Source organism: Oryzias melastigma, linkage group LG6 (assembly GCF_002922805.2).
Source record: "Oryzias melastigma strain HK-1 linkage group LG6, ASM292280v2, whole genome shotgun sequence".
Lineage (NCBI taxonomy): Eukaryota > Metazoa > Chordata > Actinopteri > Beloniformes > Adrianichthyidae > Oryzias > Oryzias melastigma.
Window position 1 is genome coordinate 6,094,291 of NC_050517.1, and position 15,854 is coordinate 6,110,144.

General features: G+C 39.7%; 1 protein-coding gene across 1 annotated transcript in view; it reads left to right on the plus strand.

Moving 5' to 3' along the window:
- znrf1 (zinc and ring finger 1) overlaps positions 1-15,854 on the plus strand; it is a 53,475-nt gene that overhangs the window by 25,879 nt on the left and 11,742 nt on the right. The window contains exon 2 of the mRNA XM_024259148.2: positions 12,303-12,398. Coding sequence (XP_024114916.1) covers positions 12,303-12,398 — 96 coding nt within the window. The remainder of the gene's footprint in view (positions 1-12,302; positions 12,399-15,854) is intronic.

Sequence of the window (15,854 nt, forward strand, 5' to 3'; positions counted from 1 at the left end):
AAAAGATCCAGCTGTTCACTTGTTAGGATGGTTATTTATTTTAAATACCGCTGAACGCGCTTCTCACGTGCATCAGATCAGACTGTAACCTGACCACGCATGTGAAGAGAGCGTCACCCAAATGCTCCTTTTATCTCAACAAAAAGGAATAAATGTAAGTAAATCCCAAAGGACCGCTGACAGAATCAAATGTTGGAATGGTTCTCCCTCAAAGGCTTCAACAATGACTTGTACAATTCTCCCGAGCCGCCGTTATTAAAGTAGAAGCTGTTTACATCCGCGGTCTCGTGGTCGAGGCGTGGAAAGAGGCAGACGGTTGCAATAAACTCACTCCTGATTGGCGACAGTACTTCCTGTAGATTCCATGACTCAGCTATGACTCAGACTAATCGCTGAAGATTGTTTGCAAATGGCGATATCCGTTTCAGGAATTGACGGTGAAAGCGGCGGTCTACTTTCGCGAGGAGAGGAAGTAAAGCATTTCCAATGGGGGACCTCATTGCTCGCTCTGTCCATTATTTTTACAGTCTATGGTTACGCTATGTTCACACCACCGTCGGCATAGCGACCATTCCCAATGAAAACTAGACACACGTAAACCTGAGTTTCAAGCTTCTGTGTTCAAAATTTTCATGCGTCGCTACGCAAAGTTTCTTAAACCGTTTTGGAGTTCTACATACAAAACATGCAGCAATTGAACATGCATTGAAAGCTAAACCGGGTTGAACTTTGACCAATCCGGGACTCAGATTTGGTAGTGATGCATAGATGGACATAAGTGTGAACTTAAGAGTAATCATGGAGGAGAAATGAATAATCATGACTTGTTCTCTGTTGGAATTCTACAACACCAAGTGTTTCATAAATCAGAATAAAGCCGTGAAAGAAAGCGAGATCGATTTACATCGCTTTGATAATATGTACCAAGCTTCTTCCAACTGTAGGTGGTGGACATGAGCATTCTTGAACCTACGTCACATGCCTAGTGTGAACGTAGCTTTAGTGTAGGTGTGAAAGTTTGTAAAGTTTATCTTTTCTTAAATGACAAAACCAAATGAAAACAGATATAGGTTAAAACGTGTCAACTATGTGTCGGATAGATGTCGAGACGTGTCTCCTTAGGGTCTTATTTGACTCGAAGAAGAAGTAAAAATCAGAGGTCAAATTTACCATTTGTTTAGAGCACGTGTCTAAATCAAGGCCCAGGGGCCGGATCCGGCCCTCTGGGTAATTCTGTCCGGCCCTCCAGATCATTTTATTTTATTGTTATTAATTACCCGATGTTATCTGGCACTTATTTCTAACTTGTACAATTTTGACAAAATATATTTTTATGGAGAGTAAAATATTCAAAGTTATTTAAGGTTTAAGTTGATTTATTCTGGAATAATATTAGCCAACTGACTTTTTATTATTCATAATTATGTTAAAAAGTTACAGTTTTAAAGTTTTAAAAATTGGCATTCTGATAGCTTTTTGGACTATTTAAGCATTTACTAAGATTTTTTGGGGGGCTATTTCGGAGTTTAGCTAATTGCAATTCAGCTAAATGCTAGCAGTTTTGGCTAACCTAAGTTTTTTTTGTTATTATTTCAGGCTAATTTAGCATTTAGCTAATAATTTAGCTGGCTATCAACTTTAGTGTTTCCAGCTATGAGCTTCAGCATTTTTAGCTATCAATTTCAGCATCTTCAGCTATCAGCATTAGCATCTTCAGTGGTCAAATTCAGCTACAGCATTCACACTATCATTATCACAGGTTATGCTATATATCTGCTTCATAATTATGTTGAAAAGTTATGGTTTTAAAGTTTTAAAAATGTAGTTTTAGTGTGTTCAATAAATGTTTTTCCTGTTCGGCCGGCGACCTAAAGTGTGTTTTGGATTTTGGCCCCTTGTGCGATTGAGTTTGACACCCCTGATTTAGAGATATAGAAGGCCTGGAGACCACCGACCCTGCAGCCTGCCACATGGTCTCACTCAAACCCCTTTGTTTCTGGGTCTTGCAGGCTGAGGGTGTCACCAACACAGACACTTACAGATCGTTGGATGTTCATGAGCTGATAGTGATATAAAGACTGCCGGAAATGTCCACCAGTGTTCTGATGTTCAGGTCTGCTTGTTGTCTTTTACTCTCCTGGGCCTGGAACAGCAGGAAAGAATGTGGATGGGAGAAGTTCAAGAATCTTGCAGACTTATTTATCCAGATCAGAGATGGACTTTGTCATCAAGGTTGTTGTAAATTGGATCCTGAGATCCTCTAAGGTTCAGGAGCCACAAGTTGATGAGTGTTTTCATGTTTTTAAGTTTCTCCGTTCAATGAAAATCAGAGTTAAAACACAGAAGCATCAGGTTTGCCAAATCTGAAGACCAAAGGATGATCGGAGTCATAAAACTCCTCGTGTTACAGTAAGGGGTTGAGGAAAACCCAGATGCAGGGAGATGCAGAAGTCAAATTAGAAAAGTAAATTTATTAATAACAAATATTGCAACAGGTGTGGGACAAATGGACTTAAACTGGACCGTCTCCAGGAAGCAGATGAGGAAGCAAAACCCAGACACATCTCTTTAAATACTGAATCAATTAACTAAAGTGCAGGCAGCTGTGGCAGCTCCAACAGAGAACCGCAGGAAGGGGCGGGGACTCCAGGGAGCCACGGCCAACCTGCACAGAAGGGACCCAACCAACAAAAACATGAAAGCATGCGGTCCATAAGGCTGCACTGATTCAGACTGAGGAAGCAGCAAACCAAACGTTAGCACAGCATTTATACAGTGAAGTTTCAGAGGTTATCATAGAAATGTTAGCTCTGTTTTAAAGACAGGATGTTAGAGGATCTAATCCTTTTCAAACTACCTGCTGATTCAGGGAACTGCTTTGAAGAAGCTCAGGAAACGGCATGGTGCAGGCGACTCCAGCTGAGATTCTCCAGACATTCATGTGTTTCACTAGTTTGGTATTTTGTTCATAGTGATATATTGAGATGCTTGAGATGTTTTTTTTAAAAATACATGTTTTTTCATGTATGTTGTAGCTTGTGCAGCTGGTCAAGAAATTCCTTTGAGTTCAAACTCCGCGGGGTGGCGTAGGAGCTTATGGGCTGGTGACAAATCTGCTCAACGTGTTGAGATGAATCCTAAACATATTTGGGAAGACGGCTGGAGAAAGGGAGCAGACTATTTCCTGGAGGAAAAGCGAGCGACGAATTGAGAGGACTGGTTTAAACGTTGATTATTGAACAACGGCAGAAAGGTAAATGGATCTGCATGAAAGCAAAGAGGATTTTTGATACAGAGATTATATGTCATCAATTCAAAAAATCCTGAAATGTTCATCTGGTGTTTTCTGGATTATTTGACCGAATTTAATCGCAAAAATGAACCTGTTAGCCATCACAAATTTATCTGAGCCTAATGTGGGCTGTAAACGTCAGTATGATCAATGTTTTCTACAAATTTCATGTTTTATTTTGTGGTTGACACGCCGGCTCTAGGATGACATCACAAAATGGGTGGCACCCTCAGGGAGCGATAGGCGGAGCCTCAGAGATCAAGTCATTATACTTCCAGGTATAAAAGGAGTCCGCAAAAATAACTCATATTTCATAAATAATTTGTTTTTTGGTGTTCCAAAGGTAATATATGATCATTTATACGGATATAGTTTACTCTGAAAGACTTGAGAAAATCCTGTTCTGGCCCCTTTAATCAAATATAGCAGAATTTACTGATGCATTAGAAAGGAAATACGCAGTGAAAATGTTGCGTTGTTTGGAACTGAGCCAGAGGCTGTGTCCGAATTCCCATCCTAATCCATAACTACTAAACTTTATAGTGCAGGACTATATAGTGCCCTGGATTTTTAAAGCAATTCAGACACCAAACTCACTATTTTTCATATTTTTCTAAACGCCTGATGTGAAGTCACAGATTTCACGAAGTCAAAATTGAATCAATACAAACATTTCCCAATGTCTATTTGTGAGCCTCCTGTGTTCTGATGATGAAAATGTGGATGGTTTATTAACAAATTACATTTTTTGCAAAAAATTGTTTGACCGCAATGCATTGTGGTCTATATTTGCTAATTTAGTGAACATTGATGCACTCTAGTTTTTCGCAAAGACTTCGTGGAAAATTCTATTGCACTCGATTTTGGAATCACAGATTCAGACATCACTAGAAAATGCTCTATATAGTGAGTGGGGGAGGAGTTTGGACACAGTCAGAATGAAATCATCTCTAACCCCTCCTGCATTAAGAATGTTTCATTGCTGTCTGGTCTGCAATTTTCCAGATCTAGTTTGCTCCACCATCACGTCTTCTAATCCCTCAAAATAGGTTCAAGTTAAATGGCGCGATGTGCACGGGACTACAGCTATAAAATTCCAGTCGTGGACGATGTTATCCATTGCGTCTCATTTTGCAGTGATTGGGGGGATTCCCTTCTGATGGAACCAATGTGACCCGAGCGGTTACAAATTACTATGCAGTATAAACCGGGCCTTAGAATTACCTCTGCTCAGACTCTGTTTAGACTTGTGTATTTTGTTCACCTGATCAGCTCCGTCCGCTTCTATTATCCATGAATGTGTCATTCTTCCTTTCAAAGTATCCAGTTATTTTATAGTTTTCGTGCACCAACCTGGAGTGTCAAGATAGATGCCTTAAACCAAATGTGTTAATATCGCTTTTGTCTTCTGCCACACGTCTTTATGAGAAACAGTCGGACTGGAATTCTTGCAGGACAGGTTTCTGCCTCTCCTGCCTCAGATTAAATGATTAAACCGGGGAACAGAAATAGAGTTCCCTCGCTTGAATGTGTTTCACTTATTGCAATCTCGCTTTGTCACTTATTTTTTTATTCTGCATCCTGATTGGTTGTTGGGTTGGTCGGTCAATCTCCTCTGTGTCATGTCTCCTGATTGCCAAATCTACTTAAATCTTTGATCTCTATCAGATCTTAATATCAGGACTTATTTTTCTATGAATGTTTGAACTTTGAGAGTTTAAACCAGAAAGAAAAGTGGGAAAATGTTCATGTCTGTCTGAGAAAAGTGTTTAAATTGCGTAGTGTGAACACAGCCTTAAAACGTCTGTAATCCTACGTAGCGGATTTCACCAAGCGAGTTATTCATGAAATGAGTTTTCAGAAAATATTCACCAAAAAAGTCAGCAACGTCCTTAAATGTGTTTAAAACATTCAAACCTCGAAGCAAAACTAGCGTCTGTCAATGTAAAGACTCATCTGATCAAAGGCTCTTGTGCTTTTTTAAAGAACTCCATCCTTCCTGCTCAGCTCTGACCAAAACATGAGGCTCATTCAAACCCTAAGACCTTTGTCTGCAAGTTTCTCTGGTCAGTGATGGGTCGGTGCTGGTTCCTCAGAACCGTGTTTAAAGTCATCAAGAGAGGATTGTTGTGACTTCTGCAAAAATGGAATTGTCATGGAGCAACCTGCTGCTACCATCTCCAGCCACCAGAGGGAGCGCTCACCACCTACCACCACCTGGACTCACCAGCTCAGCTGTTCCCCATCACCTCATCACCTCCTCAGCATTTAGTCTGGCTCCACACTCCACTCCCCGCGAAGTATTTGTTTGTGCCACCCTGCCTGCAGTATCGAGCGTTATTCTTTGACTTATTTCTTCTGTCTCTGACCCTCTGATTGCCTGCCGCCTGCCCCTGACCCTCGCCTGGACTCTGACTACTCTTTTGCTCTCTCTCGGATGTTCCCTTGCTCCTGGTCTGACCTCTGCCTGGCTCTTACTACGTCTCTGTATTGTGCCCTTTCCTGCTGTGGATGTTAATAAACCCACCTGCTAGCACATGGATCCAAACGCCTCCGCGCCTTCGTTACAGGAATTAAAAGCATCAGAGAGGGTTTCTAAATGCTGTCCCAGCTCCCTTTTGTGCTCCCTGAAAGGTCTTTCAGGTTTTTAGGTTTTCTGATCAGCTGATAGATGCAGCCTTCTCTTTCTGCTACTGTCCAAACAAGGTTCTGTCTGTGAGTGTCTCCTGCATCTCAGCTCATGTCCACTACAAACACTAGGGCCTGCAGAGAAACGTAGTTGACATCTTAAGCCTGTAGCTCACCCAGGCGTACATTAGTCTTTTTCTATTTTCTTGGCTGTGTGATCCCCCCACTGTTCCCCCTACACCAATGTGACAGACATGAAGTGCCCCCCCCTGCTGGTCCAGCAAAACTTTAGTGACTAGGAACCAGTTTTGGGAGCCAGGACTGAAAAACAAACAGAGTTGAGTCAGGCTGTGGTTTTAAACCAGAGGTGGGACCATCATGATGGAAAGCCTGAAGAATATCTGAGGCTCTTTTTATGGCCCACCTGTCCCTTCTAGCAAGTTCACTTAAATTACGGCCCAGAACTTAACCTTAAACAATGTGAGCCTCATCATTTAAATTCCAAAACTTCCAAGTTGCATCATTTAGGCGTCAGAAATTCTAAACATTTAAACTTTGAACATTCCAAAATGCATAATTTTAACACAAACCCAAGTTATATCATTTAAACTCCGGAAATTCTGAGCTGCATCATTTAAATTTCAGATATTCTTAGCTTCAGTGTTTTAACTTCTGAGCTTAAATGATTTTAACTTCAGAAATTTTGAGCTGAATCCTTTAAACCTCTTTTAAAGGGTAAATAAGCTGTAACTTTGACATATGTGTGGCTTTTTATGAAATCTGGAGCCACACTGAGGATAGTCTCTCCCCACTGAAGGTCTTCCGGGCCTTTGGGGTATTTTTAGATGTATTGGAGTAATTGAGTAGTTCCATCAGGTCTCAGGCTGCCAGGGCTTCATGAAATATGCACTGGCCTGAGTCTGAGCTCCAGGTCTGTTATGCTCAACGCTCTGACAGTTGTTTGTTTCTGCTGGTCCGTTTATCTCTCGATCGGCCCCATCTTTGTCTCTGCTGTTGTGTCCATGCAAAGAGCTAATCAGGATGTGACATGTTTGCTGTTTCCAGCATGTCTTCTGAACAAACAAAGGATTCACTTTTCTGACATGCACTTCAATAGGCAGCATGCAAACTGAGGCCTTCAGGCTCTGAGATGCAGCTCTGTCATTTCTCTGACTTTAACTGTTCCTCCTTCAATGGGATGTCTGACTACAGTGGGAAATACATTTAAATTAGAAACTGCAAAAATGCTCTGAATCATGCTGAGTTTCACAAACATCTAGCTGTTTGGGTCACGTTTGGTTTAGATTTTCATCCCTAAATAATAACATTATTTTTATTTGATCCAATGACACTCATGTATAGGAGCCTCTTCATTCACAAGGCCAGATTTCAGTGATTTTAAAGTCTGGATTGCACTTGGAACTGTCCTGCTCCCACGAGTCCACCTGCTTTGTTGTGTCATTTCCTGCCGCAGTGTTGGGTGCCTGTTCTGCCTGTTCCTTTTTTTATTGGTTGCTTGTTTATATTCTTTATTATGTTAACTTTACAAATGGTAAGCTAACCAATAAACATGAAACATAAACATGAAAAATCTATAGTTTCATCACACACAATGTTTATTCCGATCACGTTTTATCCCGTTAATCATCACAAATGTGTTATGGTAATTAGCATTCAACGCGTTAATGTAATTTGTCTAAATGTTTGGATGTAGTTAGGTTAGGATGAAGTTTTTCTTATTTGTTATTAGGTAATTTGTTCAAAATGACTGAACTATTTATTCATTTCTGAATCTCAGACACTGATTGCAGTAAAAATGATATTCTTATTAAATACTCAAATCATTAATTTTATTTATTTTTATTTTATTCTATTTCTACCCTGATTATGACATTAATATTGAGGCTTATATTTGCATTTCTATATGAAAAAAGAAAGTATTTGTACTCATGAGTATGTTTGCTGAACACACATTGGTCTTTCCTGTAACTTGAGCTTAACTCAGCGTCTCTCTCCGTTAAAACACTGACGGAGAATGATTTCTTGCTTTTATAAAATGGATCAGTCTCATTATCTTCTAGTGAAGTAAAAGAGCCTGCTGAGTTTTCACAACTCTAAGATAGAATTTAAATCATATTCCTCTGCAGAACAAACTCAACCTGTTAACTGTTAGTGTTGTATTTCTCCTTCAGTCTCTAGAACATCACTTTGTAACAGCGAATATTTAATAGACATCTGTCAAACAGCATTAAATACTAGTTATTTTCTGTTGACCTGAGACAATATGATTCGTTTTTAACTAAAGATTTGGATTTTAAGACATTTTGGGCACTTTTATGAAAAAAACTTCTATTTGTTAAAAAAATGAAGCATTTGAATGATATATTTTTAACTGAAATCCTCATGAGAACATCGGAGAATCAGCATCATTCATTTATGAACCAGAACTGTGATGTATTTCTGTCCTAATCTGACCTCGTGCACTTCCTGAAAATGAGATGTCCTGGAGGATGTGTGGTGATTGGCTGACTTGAATCCACCCCCCACCCCCCATTTCTCCTCCAAATGCCTCCACTCTCAGCTTCCCTCTGCACCTCCTTCTACTCATTTTCTCCTCTCGTTCTGCTCGTCCCGTTGGAGCATCTGAAAATAGCAGCCGAGGGAAAAGTGGGTCAGCCGCCGTGAAGATGGTGAATTCATTTGTGTGTGTTTGCAGACTCACAAGCTGTCAAAGTGTTGCACCTCCTCCAGCAAATCATAACAAAGAGCTGGTCTCCTCTGCAGAGCTTCACATCCAGGATTTTCATTCTAGCATTTTTTATTATAACCATTCAGTGCATAATTATAGCATTTAAATGATAAATATTTTAATAAAATGCATATATTTCAAAATGTCCTAAAGTATTTGTCAGAAGACTGATAAACTCTATGGAGTCTCGAAAGAGCCAGAATGAAATAAATATATACACCATTAAATAAATAAATAAATGTGTCATTAAATATTTAAAAGTGGCAATAAATAAATAAATGTTGAAATCAATAAATAAATGTTGAAATAAATGTGGCATTAAAATATTAAAATGGAACATTTAAACATTTAATGACATATTTATTTATTTCATTGCCATTGTGGGTTAAAAGAGCCAAATTGAAATAAATACATTTAAGATGAAATACATAAATAAATGTGTCATTAATTATTTAAAAGTTTAAATAAATAAATAAAAGTTTAAATAAATAAACAAATGTTGAAATAAATGTGGCATTAAAACATGAAAACGGAACATTTAGACATTTAATGACATATTTATTTATTTCATTGTCCCTTGTAGGTTAAAAGAGCCAAATTGAAATAAATAAATTTAATATGAAATAAATAAATAAATGTGTCATTAATTATTTAAAAGTGGCAATAAATAAATAAAAGTTTAAATAAATAAATAAATGTTGAAATAAATGTGGCATTAAAACATGAAAAAACCCATTAAAAAGCACTTTTTAACATTTCATAATATATTTATTTATTTCATGATTTAATGACACATTTCATGAAACAGGAAGTGGACACACCATTCAAATGCAATCTGTCAAACTCTGCCGTCAAACTCAGTGGGCGGGCCTAACTCTCATCATCGCTGCTCCATTTCTCTGGCCTGCAGTGTTGCCAGATTGGGCGGATTCCCGCTCAATATGGGGGTTTTTGGTTCTAAATTTGCGGGCAAAAATGGCTTTAGGCGGGTAGGTATATCTTGGGCAGGCTTGGGGTCGATTAGGCGGTTTTTATTTCCTTATCATAAGAAAGTAGCGGACTTAGTTAGGCTGGGTGGCGATCAGACTTCCACTAATGTTCTATGTTCTGAGGCTCAGTGAACGCACCAGGAGGAGAAGCTTCATGGTCCTGGGCTCTGTCGTTGTTGAGGGGATTGCTGCCTCGCCTGCCAATAAATGTGTTCAAAAGCTTTGGGCTCGGTGTGGGAGGGGGTTTCTGTTCATTTTTTTAGCGTGATGATCATTATATTGAGTGGTGTGTTTACAATAGTCCTGTCTTGGCTGGTTTATACTTCGAACCGACTCGTAATCGCTCAAGTTGTTGTGGTTGCGCGGAATTTGACACCTGCTGGTGACGTCACAGACGACTGGAATTTTACACCCCGTGTGCAATAGCCGGCGGATCGCGTAATTTAACTTGAATTTATTTCAGCGATTGGAGTACGCGACTACGCAGAAAACTGTCCAGAAAAATATCTTTGAACATTGAAAATGATGAGTGTTACAGAACGGAGGCAATGTCCATAGAAGAACATTAGAATACTGCTCAATATGAAGAGATGTTTTTCTTCTCCAGAACCAAAAACTGCACGGCGACAGCGTACTTAATGATACCGATGAGAAGTGTCACTCTGTGCCTTAAAGACAGGAGCGCGCTTCTGCCTTCATTGAAGAATAAACTCCTTTTCGTCCGCTTGAGGGAGCACGGACACGCATGGACACGCGCACACTCCTCCCTTCATGTCCGCGCTTCCTCTCCACGCTCCGTATAGGGCTCGGTCGCTGACGTGGGAACGCTCCCGTTTGCACACTGCATTCAGGGTTATTTGGCGAGCTCCGTTCCCAGCCAGGTACTCTCCCATGCCGCACAAAAGCGGAAACTCCGTGGGGAAAGGATCCGGTGTTAACAACGGTGCCGCAGAAGTGGACGGAGAATACATTTTTATTTAGCGAACCTAACAAAAGTTCTTCGTTTCACCAAAACAATGTTTACAGCGTGTATGTGAGTGAGGTGTCAGACAAAACTTTAAAAAAGAAGATTCCCGAGTTTCTTGAGATCAACGGTCCTGCTTTGACGTCCTGTCCATTAAGAAAGATCACAAAGGTCTCCATTACTGATTTCGACTACACCAGGCCAGAGAAATGGAGCAGCGATGATGAGAGTTAGGCCCGCCCACTGAGTTTGACGGCAGAGTTTGACAGATTGCATTTGAATGGTGTGTCCACTTCCTGTTTCATGAAATGTGTCATTAAATCATGAAATAAATAAATATATTATGAAATGTTAAAAAGTGCTTTTTAATGGCTCTTTTCATGTTTTAATGCCACATTTATTTCAACATTTATTTATTTATTTAAACTTTTATTTATTTAATACCACTTTTAAATAATTATTGACATATTTATTTATATATTTCAATTTGGCTCTTTCAACCTACAAGGGACAATGAAATAAATAAATACATCATGAAATACTTAAATGAGCTCTTTTCATGTTTTAATGCCACATTTATTTCAACATTTATTTATTTATTTAAACTTTTATTTATTTATTGCCACTTTTAAATAATTAATGACACATTTATTTATTTATTTCATATTAAATTTATTTATTTCAATTTGGCTCTTTTAACCTACAAGGGACAATGAAATAAAGAAATATGTCATTAAATGTTTAAATGTTCCATTTTAATATTTTATTGCCACATTTATTTCAACATTTATTTATTGATTTCAACATTTATTTATTTATTGCCACTTTTAAATATTTAATGACACATTTATTTATTTATTTAATGGTGTATATATTTATTTCATTCTGGCTCTTTCGAGACTCCATAAAACTCAGTCACATTGGAGAAAGTACATTTCATCATGCACAGACGCTCAAAGCGCACAGGCAGACAACAGCGTGACAGCTTGCATTTTCTTTTTTCTTGGCCTAATTGGAACAAAAAGAACAAATGAAAAGAGGCTGGGCTGCTGCTGCGCTGAAGCGGTTCCAGCCAAACAGCTGCTTTAGTAAACAAGTCAAAACGGGGTTCAAATCTTTCCTCTGGAAGAGGCTCAATAGTTTCTGACTGAAGATCCTCCAGAGCGGAAAAGCTGTTTAGGTTTGTCGTTCCCCTCAGATGGAATAACGGCCGCCGCCACCGCCAGAGGTCATCGCAGAACAGGATTCATGGCTCCTTTAATAATGGGAGAAGTTCCACACCAGCACACTCCCACCTCCATGTCTGACCATTGTGGGAACAAGGTTTAATCCTGCCACTCCTTAGGCTTGAAGCAGCAAGTTCTTCTAGTTCATGCCACTTCCCAACATGGAGGTTCTGAAGGTTCATTTGAGCTCAAACAGAGCAAAAGAGGGACAGCTCCTCCCCCGAGTCTGGTTTGGGTTTATCTGTGCAGAGTCTTGTAAATCCTATGACAGAAAATGATGACAAACCTCCAGTTGAGCGAAATGACTGCAATAGTGTTGGGTTAATTCAGCCGTCCCATAATACTGACAGGATCAGATCCCTGTAGATCTCACCAGAACCTGTGCCCCCCCACCCCCCCATTGTGATGTCGTCAGGTGAAGGTCATGCTCCAACTCTCACCTTTGTCTTCTCAGGATTCAAGTGCCCTGTTTGCTCCAAGTCTGTGGCGTCCAATGAGATGGAGGTTCACTTCATCATGTGCTTAAGCAAGCCCCGCCTCTCCTACAATGGTGAGAATCAGTCTTTGTTCTACGTTTTGCATTGTTTGACCTTGTGTGGCTGTCCTTGATTTGACGAGGGAAATCCCTCAATACAACTCGACATGTTACTCCATCCATTCACTACAGACACAGACGTTAACCCCCCCACACACACACATGGTGTCCGTTCACCTCAGCATGTCTAACTGAACTTTTCAGCTATTTAGAAATGTCCTTAAACATTTCCCCTGAAGACCTTCCATGGAGAAGCTGTTTGACTTGTAGATTTTGTTCCTCCTGAAACGCATCGGTACTTTAACAGGTTTTAATCCCAGTTATCTTGCTGTCAAGTGAGGTTTCGTCCAGCAAATGTCACACCTGGACAGACGCTGATGCTCAGGAACCTGACTGTTAAATTGGTTAAACAACTTTTATTCAGAATTAAATCTGAAATAATTGTTATGTTGTATTATCCCTAAAAAACAAAGAGTGTCAAAGTCTATTTAAAAAGGTTCTAATTGTGGCATCTGCTTCTGCTACGTTTTGGGATTTGTTCAATATACCTTCACACATCAGTTGATTAGCAAACCAGGACTTCCTGTAATTGATAGAACAGGATCTGGGATCCAGGCTGGTCTGGATTCTTGGTTTCGGCACATTGATAGTCTGTGGTCTGTGATTCTATCTGCCCGACCACTAGAAGACAGATTCAGCTGCTCTGTAACGACTGCATGTGGGAGGATCGATTCCTTCTGTTTGCTTTTATATATTTGTTTGCTAATGAACTGATGTGCCCATAAAATGATTGGTGCATTAGGATGGAATGATGCTCCATTCTTCTGTGTATTTATGGGTGTACCCGGACAATAATTAGGATATGATAATTAAGAAATGTCAACTCTTGATTGTGAGATATTCAACAGAGATGCCATTGAATAAGACTTAAGGTTTAAGACTTTAGTTTTTAGGCTTTTTGGTTTGTTAGTTTTGAGGTTAATTTTCTTGTTGACTAACTGGTCATTGCATGGATGCAATTTAGAAAAGTTAAAAGTTCAGGAACGATCAGATTCTCCTCCATGTTGGCTTTGGACTCCATCTGCTGATCGACTCATCAACACATCACGAGCCAAAGCTGAGCTCCTGTTTGGTTGACACAACATGTCAACCTAACAAATTGAGAGGTAGGCATGGGTCAGAGAGAGAGGCGAGAGGCGAGGATCAGGCAGATGGTGGAAGAACGTTCAGAATTGTAGGCCAGAGACACAAACAAGACTTCACACTATGCAGTGCTCTGACTAAACACAGCTGGCAGTGATTACTGATAGGATGTGGAGAACCAGGAAGTGCTAGAACTTGAGAGATATTTCCCACTGAAGGCCAGAGGGGGAGACGGGACTGATTCACTGATAGCAAATCACGTGAATGTAATTGAAAAATTTCTCTAATAACTCACATTATATAGAAGAACACATATTTTTGGGGAAAATATATCCCCATTTATTTTTTTGCTGGAACACAATCATAATAAACAACTTTATTGACATCAAATAATGGACATTTTTGTGCAACATTAGTGAAATCAGTAATACTATGTCTTTGACAAGCAATGACACAAAATTAATTTGAATTATCTATAAAATTCAGTGTTAAGAATAGTAAACATGAACAGCAGTGCCAATACATACTACAAAATCGCTGTAAACAACTGAAGAAAAAAATGTAATTTTTCAAGTAGCTGCCAGGAACATTGGTGCAGTGTGCGCCCCCTATCTACCTCCAAAGGAACGTTTCACCAAAGGATGACGAATATAACGTTTTACAACCTCTTCAAATGAAAATTAAAGATTGATACTTGGTGAGAGCCCATCGAGAATCAATCGAAGGGCTAAATATCGTGATATATCGCAATATTGATATTTTGGCACACCCCTAACAAACACCCACATAAGGTTTTCCTTTTCCAACATGACTGCCCATAAATGGGTGGATGTGCCGGTTTAGTGTAGAAGAACCTGAAGAGTTCCAGACCTGAACTAGACAGAAATGCTTTGGGATGTATCAGAGTGAAGACCGAGACCCTCTGAACATCATCACCATGTGAGCTCACCACCAGAAGAATCTCCAAGACTCTCATAAACAGTCTTGGACCTGAAGTCTTCCAGGAAAGCTGAAGCTGCTATCGCTGCAAAGAGGTTCACATTAAGCTCTTTGGATTATCATGGAATGTCACTGAAGTTCATGTGTGTGTAAAGACAGATGAGTGGTGTGGAGAGTGTCTGCTCACTGACCTGAAGTACTCCTCCTGTTCCTCTCATGGGAGTCAGGTAAAAAAAATGAAGCTGTTTGGAGCAGCTGCTGCAAAAAACATCATGTAAGCTTGAAGCCTGCAGCCACATTTGACCTGAAGATTGACAGAGAGAGAAAGATGGAGACTAGAGTGATGGTGGCTGATAGATGGATTACATCCTCTCCCGCTTCCTTGTGTCCATTCATTTGTTATTTCCTACAAATGACTCTCAGTCTGTGCTGTGTTAGCTGGTGGGGATGTCTGTTTGGTCATTTCCCAGCATCCTCAGGGGTTTCCTGTCAGCCAGTCAGGTCTACAAGTGTTAACCTTTGGCACTTGTTAGGTAAACCTTCAGACACACAAGTGTTTTTGTTTCAGTGTGTAAATCACCACGTCATCTGCATACATGCGGACAGTTGAAACAGCTGCCGTCTTCTGTCGGAGCTGAAATTCAGACAGACCTCCCAGATATCTCTTCTTTGTAATCAATGATGAAACTCAAATTTAAAGACTCTGACTGCACTTAAATGCAACATTCTTTTTAGAGCATTACCTGAACGGGACCTGTTCTGATATTTTAAAACACGTCGGTTCTCTAGTGGTTGAGTGGTTTCAGTACAGAAGGCCGCCTGCTTGATTCCCAGTCTGTCGATGTGTTCAGGTGTAAAACTCTAAACCTTCGATGTCCCAGAGGAACTCTGCTGCAACCTTTTAAAAAGACGTTATTCATCTGGTGAGGGGGTTCACAAAGTGATCCAAAATGAAATCATATCATAAGAAAAATGTATTACAATCCAGAAAAATGAATGACTTTCATCTGTTCTCCCAGGCAGTAGCTTTATTGCAGTGACTTTTGTGCCCTTTGATTCAGAATTGTGTCTCTCATGCTTTCTGAGGAGATTCTACATGAAGTATCTGCATCAGTAATGCAAAACTTTTTTTATCATGAAAAACTTTTTCTGGTATCATCATGCACTCGACAGAGTGAAAGGAAAAATGATGGATTCAGTTGAGAAGGTTTGGCAGCAGTGTGAGTATTCAGTGACGGCATGTTCAGTCGGTCATGTATTAACAGACTAACCCCTAAGGTGAGAGGCAGCAGCAACAGACAAGAAATGTCAGAAAGTCTGTTTTCTGCTTCTCAATCAGCTTTTTTTTTTTTTTACATTTTATTTCAGCGTACTAAAGCAAATTTCCTG